The sequence below is a fragment of the Seriola aureovittata genome, chromosome 3 (genome assembly GCF_021018895.1).
Source record: "Seriola aureovittata isolate HTS-2021-v1 ecotype China chromosome 3, ASM2101889v1, whole genome shotgun sequence".
NCBI lineage: Eukaryota > Metazoa > Chordata > Actinopteri > Carangiformes > Carangidae > Seriola > Seriola aureovittata.
Genome location: NC_079366.1, coordinates 7,867,022 through 7,875,705, shown reverse-complemented (window position 1 = coordinate 7,875,705; position 8,684 = coordinate 7,867,022). Strand labels below are relative to the sequence as shown.

The window sequence follows — 8,684 nt, the reverse complement described above, 5'->3', positions numbered from 1 at the left end:
CTAAACACAGAGGACAGGCGTTGAATGCTGTGAAGATTGTGAAGCCCTTTGAGGAAAATATGTGATTTGTGATTCTCAGCTATATATATGACTTGATTAAGCACTATAACGAAGAACATAGCAACCACTCCGGTAGAGGAATGACTTTTACACAACAATGCTCACAGGGATATACATCACAGAAAGGGCATCATTATCATTCATATCATCATCATTATCTGCTTGGTGACTCTTGGGAAGCTCCTCTTAAAACTTTGGATGGATTTTTAGTCATGTGAATAGTTGGTGTGGACGGTCCATCCACGTAATGATGTAAGGGAGGGATCATGTTTTTTTCAGTCAGTGTCAGTGCCACCTTTAATTGACTTGAGTCACTTTCAACTTTGTTTGTTGTTTTACCCTTTAAACTTGTTTCTGCTCAGATAGTGTGGTGTCCTATTGTATTGATGACTGTCTGGTATTTCTACGCTCTATTAATTTCTCCAACTGAAAATTACAGACGTAAACAAAAGAGATCATATATGCCTCATATAGGCCTGAATATGATATATATATGATAACAATATGAAAATATCCACACAGGAACAATAAGATATCTTATTTATAATAAACTGTTTTATTTATTCTCAGTTGTGAGATGAAAGATCAATCAAACCATTGTTCATCTGCCACATGAATTTCACAGAGCTTTTTAAAGAACATGTTTTATTATAGCATGTGGAAAACATCATTGACTTCTGCTGGCTTTACATCATTATTTTCTATCAGATTAGACTGATTGATCAGATTTTATATAAAGGGCCGATGGATTTTGCAGCTCATACTAAAACCACTGATCACCAGATCACAGAAGGACCACATTATAAGTTGTGTTCCTGATATTTTTTCTGTGTGTGTTCCAGGTATATTTATGTACAAAATAAAAGGCAGAGTTCCTGGTTTATAACTTATAACTATATGCACCATATGTAAGTATCATATCAATGTAAATTTATAACTAGGAATAACTCTAACACATTGAGTTTACAGAAAAGCCTGGAAATGTTTGGAAAGTCGCTAAAAGTGTATATAAGGTGTATTGTTTCAAATTGGCAAGAATATAGTTTGTTTCATGTCGTTCGGGTCCTGTCTTATTGTGCTATATGTGAATTACTTTATGTGAACTATTTTATGCTAATTTAAAAGTTTATCTTGAAAAAGAGGCTCTCTGGTTAGAAAGAAGTTAAATAAAACCATACAATACAATAAATACAATAAATTCCATTAAAATAATTGTCTTTTCAGGTAATTTATATTTTTTACACTTTCCTTGCAAATACCTTGTAATTTCTATTACCTGTGATGGGATTTCAGAAACAAATGAACAAAAAAGGTATAGTACTAGTGACCTGCTGCTTACCATGTGAAATCTAATAACTTCAGTGTCTAACCCTAACCCTAATAAAGATTTTCCACATTGGAGGCCACACCATTGTATCCTCACTCCTTGTCTTTTGTCTCCTCTGAGAAGTGATTTGCCAACTTGAATGTCTTTCTGGATGCTGGGCCTTGACTGTGTGCAGTAACTGAATCCAGCTGTGATTGGAGGATCTTGAGCTGTGCCCCAGGGTACTCGGTTAATTTCCTCTGTCGTCCATCTCCTTTTGTGCATTCACTCTCACTGAGATGGAAGTGTGTGATTCACCCCTTCACTCTTTCACTCCTTCACTGGTGCTCACCTGAGTGGTGATTTGAAATTCTAACCGCAGGATTAATAAGCTCAGGGACGAAATCCAAGAGATTCAATTTTTTACCTCAGGGCCTCCTGTGGTACACAGCTGCTCCCCTGATTTCCTTCCTCTCCTCACCAGCACATGTGGAGCCTTGATGTCGGACGACATCTGACCTCACCTGTGTGGCCATGTTCAGAACTACAGCTGACTGGTTCGCTTGCTCCCTTGTGTGCACTTTGGACTAAGTAGCTCATGGACTTTCCTATGGCAGCTTACACCCACCACAATATTTTACCCACCCACTCAAGAAAAAAGGCAGAGGGCTTTAATTTAATAGCTGTCCCCCACTGTGATGAAGAGGGAGATTCAGATCATTTGTCCATGCACACTCTGAACCTCTGTGCTCACCCAGAGGTGGAAGAGCAAGGTTATTGCTTCTCGCAGCTTATTGCTTTTCCTGTTATTGTTTGTCCCAGTTCTTCTTGATTACAGCACTGAGGGGAATAGGAGTGAATAATTTTGTGACAGGCTGTTAAATGTGAACCCGGTCAGCCAGGCTATCATTATTATGGGCTTAGAAAACACTTTGTACGTAGCAGCCCAGTGCAGCAACGGTCTCACTTTTACTTCACTTTATTCCAGCTGTTCTATCTTTTCACTCTTTTAGATAATGGATTCATATTATGTTTTTTTGTCCAGCAAGGTGTAACATTCAGATTTCCACTTTGTCACATTTTCTTCCTCATATTCTCCTCTTCTTTCAACATATATATCCTGGCATGTCTTTCTGCCCCACTGTCTCTCTCTCTCTGCCTCCCTCCCTCTCTTTGATGATGGGGGTATTTCTATTCTGTGGGGGCTGTGAGCTCAGCGAGTTTGTTTCTGTGTCTATAATCCCCTCTCTCTGGGCGCCAGCATATAAAAGTGGCGAGGGGCCTGGCGCACACTCAAACAGACCAACAGTCACAGCCCCGAGTCTACTCCTTTACGCACACACTGCCACAGGTAAGACAGTGGACAAACATCATACAGAAAAGACAGAAGGGGAGGTAGACAGAGAGCAAGAGTAACCTGATGTGATACCTTATAATGATAACAACCAAGGAAGTCAATTGTAGTTCAAGCTGAAGCTATGGAGTCAAACAGTGCTGGTAAAATGTGAATTTCTTTAGTGCAAATCCATTAGTTATAAATAAATGCAGTGTGGCCTGTTCAGAATGAACACAGTTTTATTCTGAGTGCAAATTATGCCAAAACCAATTCTTACATCTAAAATATAACTTTAAAAATCAAGTTTGGTTTCACATATGATGCAAAAAATGAAATTAATTTTATTCTTGATGTTTTTTTGATGGAAAAGTTTTTTTCTTAAAATGAATATGAGTGTAAAGCAAATGACAAAATTGGTAATTTGTTTGGTTCAGTTTGAATTGAATTCACCTTTGTTGATGAAACGTATTAGAGCCGGGAGAGGGGATCAGAGCAGTTTGAGGTTTATATCTTTTTTTCTTTCTTTTTTGCTGAGGGGAGGGTAATCAAAATGTTTGTGCGGGAGTTTCTTCAGTGAATTACAAATTGATTACAAGTGATTTTAAATAGTAATTACTCAGTAATATGCAATTTAGATTTGGCATCTGTGCCAGTAAAAGCTTATTTGAATTGATAAAACATGAGAAATCTCATTCGTCATGTGATGTAAAATAACATGTCTTTTGTCTGACTTGGTTGCTATGTGTAAATCATTATTCCATTAACATTAAGGTGCAATTTTTTTTGTTTGTGTGCACATTAAGTTATTAGTGCCCCCCCCCATTTTTTGCAACAGTCCCTTAATGTGACAGACAGCTGAAAATCTTCTCTTCTTTTCAGTCATCATGTCTGCTGGAGGAGAGAAATCCAAGTCTGCTTCCCAGACCGATGGGAAGGCCGCTCAGAACAAGATGTCTGAGATGGGCATGATGTCCTACAAGGTACAGTACATCACCCAAAACACTCAAGTTTACACTCCCTTGTTCTTGTTTGGACACTTTCTCCTCTGCCACAGTCTTTCCATCTCATTTTTTCTCTTCTCAAGTGTAGCTCTTGACTTTGAAACCACATCGGTGACCTCCTTTCTCACTCCCATTCTTATTCTCTTTGCCCCAACAGATGTGCGTGTACGACCAGGAGAACTTCCAGGGACGCTGTATCGAGATCACCGGCGAGTGCATGAATGTGGTCGACATGGGAATGGATAGGGTGCGCTCCCTGCGTGTCGAGTGCGGACCGTAAGTGGCCTGTGCACATACAACCGCATATACACACCCACCCACACATGCAAGTAAAATGTACCCAGCACCCACACTTGTCTGAGCAAAGAGCAGTAATTTTGTACCTCACCATTATCTGACATTTCACACTCTGCATTTTAGGCATTTATCTCATGCTTTTATCCCGAGTGATTTGCAGAGAGTGCAGCAGTAGAATGAACTTCAAACCTAAATTACTGACATAACAAAGCAGCAAACAGCAGTGACTGTGAAGAGAAATCAAAGATACACAGCAAGTTAAGAGTTGAAGCAATGTTCAAGGTTTCACGAGAACAGTGACAAAGTCTCTATTATACTGTGCTTAAAGTGAATTAAAGGTCACATCCATAGATTTATTCTGTTTTGTATTGCACTTCCACAAAATTGGGCCACAAGAAGAGACACATTAAAACAAGAGATGTAGCCCTAAGCCCCTGTTGGCACCCATGCACAGTCCTGCCACATAGCAGGTTTATGTCCAGTCTTGTTTGAAAACAAGTCTCCAAATCCAGTGACAAATGAGCTAAGTTGGCAATACTGCGACCTACAAACGCCCCCCGATTGATGATAGATAGCTATTTTTATTACTTTATTTTTTTAAACTCCAACTCAGTCATGTGGCATTCGGCTGACCAATGGTGGAATTATGATCACGCAGTCAGTCACTCACTCCAAAAACACTGGATCCTACATTTGATGACATCTCAAGGGTTATTTTTTCGAACATTTCAAATCTCCCCTCAGAGCTACTGAACATGCAATATACAACTGTTCTCACGGGATGAGTAGTGCTTCTTGTTATGAGTAAACAGATGTTTCTATGGAAAATTGGTGGACTTCTTCTTTAAAAGGCAATACAATGATCACTGGATCTCATCGCCCTCCTCCTCTCGCCTCATTGTTTTGGTTCTTTCCCTCCTCAGCTTCGTCGGCTTTGAGCAGATGAACTTCTGTGGTGAGATGTTCATCCTGGAGAAGGGCGAATACCCCCGCTGGGACTCCTGGAGCAACTGCCAGAAGAACGACTACCTGCTGTCCTTCAGGCCCGTCCGCATGGTAAACCCACTCGGCTGAAGATTTATCTATGTTTCCCACACTCCTGATGGTAGTTTGCTCGTGTTTCAATCGCTCACCCCTCCTTTATCTCTTTTCACCACCTTGCAGGATCCTGAGAAGCACAAGATCTGCCTGTACGAGGTCGGAGAGTTCAAGGGTCGTAAGATGGAGATCATGGACGATGATGTCCCCAGCCTGTTTTCCTACGGTTTCACCGACAGAGTGGGCAGCATCATGGTCAGCTGTGGAACGTGAGTACTGTGGGAAACATGCTACGAGCATTTTCTTGCTTTTCCAGAAAAAAGAGGGTTCATTATTTTGGGAAATGCACTTATATGTTTTCCCAACAACTATTCCTTTAAACATCAAGCCTGTCTACAGAGCAGTAACTCAGCGGTCTTAAATCCTTCCTCTATTTGCAGCTCTCATTAATTTTTCAACAGTGCCAACAAAAAAATATTACACCCTGCTCTTGCAAGAGCTGCGTCAAAAAAAAGTCTTCCTGCATGTGTCAGACAGCTTCCACATCCGGGACGTCATTCTCGAACTGCAGAAACAGCAGCATAATCACCAACTATCTGAGTACCCTCAGTGCCTGGGAGAGCGAGTTCAGGAATAGCGGCTTTTTCATCAGCAGCTAGACAAAGGTGTCATCGGCGTCAGCAGCTGAGTGTCTCTCAGAGGTGTGGCAGGCAGCAGACACAGTCTCTTAAATGCTGTGATTACTTCATTTGTAGCACCCCACCTTTCCTGAAACAAGCAGCAGGGAGGGGGACTCACCTGTGATTTCATGCTGACAGCATGACAAACAGATCGATGTTTATTTGTTAGATATTTGTCCTTCCTAATTTGTCTTTCTAGCATCTTTCTCTCACATTTTATTTGTTTGTTTCTCATCTTTCAACCTGGTGTTTTACTGCCAGGAATCAATTTTCCCTGTTCTATCGGACATCTTTTCCCTCGCCCCTTCATCTATTATAATTTCCTCTGCAACCTTGCAATCCACCCCTAATTTGAAAATGTAAATTCCCTTTCCTTCCTCTCTCCTCTTCCTGTGTCTCTCCCCAGCTGGGTGGGTTACCAGTTCCCCGGCTACCGTGGCAGCCAGTACCTGCTGGAGAAGGGTGAATTCAGGCATTTCAACGAGTTTGGTGCCCGCAGCCCCCAGATGCAGTCCATCAGGCGCATCCGTGACATGCAGTGGCACCCACACGGCTGCTACACCACATCCTCCAAGTGAAACCCAGCGAGGGCGAGGAAGAGAGGGATCGGAGGAGAGATGGAAGCTGAGGGTGGGCGAAGAGATGGAGGGGAAAGAGGAGGGAAGGCCAAGAAGGAGAGGAGGGAGAGGGTGTAATATTTACTCCTCTGCTCCTAAAACTCTTGGTGGTTTGAGGGCAGGATTGGACGGAAAGCAGTTGGTTGTTATTTTTAGCTGTGGGAACATTGTAATCTAGTGACCAATGAAAAGTTATTCAAGATGAAGTAGAGGAAGAGGAGATAATTATATGGACCACAGAGACCGTATCTGATAATAAATGCTCTCTCCATTTTTGTTCTCCCTCTCTCACCGACTCTGTTTGTCAGCTCCCTGCTCCACACTTTCCCCCTCTCTCCTCCCCTCCCTCCCTCTCTCCCCCTCACACACTTTGCTTCCACATCCCATCAACGTCAGCCCTCATTCAGCCCGTTGGAGCCCATCTGAGGAGGGGAGGGGGCGTACCAGTGTGGATTTCTGTGTGTTTGTGTGGGGGATGTGAAACAGAAGGAAGCCACATTAAGAGAGAGGAGGCAAATTCTCTGTGCTCAGAGAACTGCATCAACCCTACACCCCAATAAAGCATCTCACATCCTGCTCCACTTGAAATGAAGTCTTCTTTAACAGATACAGTTTTGATATATATGTTAAATGCCTGGATGGACCCTGGATCACAAGTCACAGGTCATTTCACACCCTAGGTCGATTGTCTCTACCCTCTCATATGACCCAGAGGAGCGTTTCCAGAGCGGCAGGACACATGCCAAACATAAACTGTTAAAAATCAGTTGAAAAAAACCTGTGATAGAGGTTTGCTTAGGGTTAGGCACCAAAACAACGTAGTTAGGTTTAGGGAAAGATCATGGTTTGGGTTATGATAAGTACTTTGCTCAGGTTAGAGAACCGTAATGGTCATGGATAGAATATAGAACAATCACGGTCATTTTCAGATACAAAGTGTTTATTTATATTTAACCAAAACCACAAATGCTGCAAAGTGAAGCTCAAACATCCAAGTAACAATGAGTAAAACACATTTTTGAGTGGATGGAGACTTCAGTAGAAAAAAAACAAAAATATATCAACACATCCACACTTTTGACTCTGCCTTTGGAAAAAGCAGCAACCTCTGGGGCTAAAGATGAAGCCAAGTGCCAAAAACTGCAATTCCTCAAAAGTGAGTCAATCCTCCTTGACTCCCATGTTAAAATGCGCAACTTCACAGCAGAAATAAAAAAAGGTTTACAGCCTGGTACAAAAAACGGTTTTGGTCTCTGTAGATAATTTCCCCCTTCGTGACAACTGTTTATATAACTCACTCAATTTTTATCAAGGCTTAAAGTTCTGCATAATTGAGGGCGTGGTCGCTTTGCATGACATGTGGTTGACACGCTCCACCTCTCTGCCCTTTTCTCGATTAGCCGGGGGTTCAGCAAAGTCAAGCACTGCCAAGATGGCGATGGTGGACCAGCCCACTCTTATCCTCAAAACCGCTCTTCAGAAACCTGTGGCCGATGTCACGGAGGCTACATCCATCTTAATATACAGCCTATGCTTTGGACTTTACAACAAAAAAATATCACTACAAACACAGTTCCTCAGTTTAGGGTCTCCTGTGTCTTGGGTTTGATAAGTTTGGGGCTCACTGTCTTATACATTGTAACTGGAACTGCACATTAGAAGATTTATGATGCGTCTTTCTGGAAAGAGTCGGACTGAGACTTCCTGCCCGAGCAAATACTACAAAACAAACAATATGTCTCAAAAAACGGTGTTACTTCACACACTTCAAATAACTTGAAGAATCAGCCGTCCCACTGGATTTGTTATTGTCAGAGCACATCTTGAGGTAATTAGCGATTTCTTTTCCCCAGTCCACATGCAGTGTAACCGCTCAATATAATGCGTGCAGAGACACAGATTTGATTTGTACTGATGGAAAACAAGTTTGGACTGATATTGTTGATCTGTGAAAGAAGAAAGCACTCTACCTCCTCTACCATAGAACTCTGTATGAAACAGAACATTATGTTTTCAAGCTTTTTGAAATGAATGATTCATTATTTATCTTCCCCACCAAAGAGAATATTGATGCCTGGTGTGGTCTGTCAACAAAATGGATTGGACTGCATTTGAGCATTCACACTTTCTATTTATAAAATATGATTTATCCAATGCTTAATTCCCCCTAAGGATAATGAAATATTGAAAAATAGCAAACTACATCCTACATAATATAATCTGCATATTCTCTCTGTGCCATGCAGGTTATCCACAATGTTATGTCAGTGATGATTAGACTTTATATAGATTGCTGAGAGTGCTTCAAATCAAACTTGCTTAATGAGGCAATTTTCAGTAGACCGCATT

At 41.5% G+C, this 8,684-nt stretch overlaps 2 protein-coding genes across 2 annotated transcripts in view; one reads left to right on the top strand and one right to left on the bottom strand.

Annotated features, from left to right (window-relative positions):
- cryba1l2 (crystallin, beta A1, like 2) overlaps window positions 1–8,684 on the bottom strand; it is a 31,790-nt gene that overhangs the window by 7,131 nt on the left and 15,975 nt on the right. The gene's annotated exons all lie outside the window — the stretch shown is intronic.
- Window positions 3,587–6,875, top strand: LOC130166075 (beta-crystallin B1-like). The gene is made up of 5 exons (XM_056371399.1): window positions 3,587–3,682; window positions 3,861–3,979; window positions 4,924–5,056; window positions 5,165–5,307; window positions 6,125–6,875. Exons 1-5 carry the CDS (start codon window positions 3,587–3,589, stop codon window positions 6,294–6,296), a joined length of 663 nt encoding a protein of 220 aa, XP_056227374.1. The 3' UTR covers window positions 6,297–6,875.

What these genes read in the sequence shown, in the direction of transcription:
- LOC130166075 (XM_056371399.1), top strand. Translation starts at nt 3,587, where the DNA reads ATGTCTGCTGGAGGAGAGAAATCCAAGTCTGCTTCCCAGACCGATGGG. An exon ending in CTGCGTGTCGAGTGCGGACC is followed by an intron (nt 3,980 to 4,923) that starts GTAAGTGGCCTG and finishes TTCCCTCCTCAG; the next exon opens with CTTCGTCGGCTTTGAGCAGA. An exon ending in CCTTCAGGCCCGTCCGCATG is followed by an intron (nt 5,057 to 5,164) that starts GTAAACCCACTC and finishes ACCACCTTGCAG; the next exon opens with GATCCTGAGAAGCACAAGAT.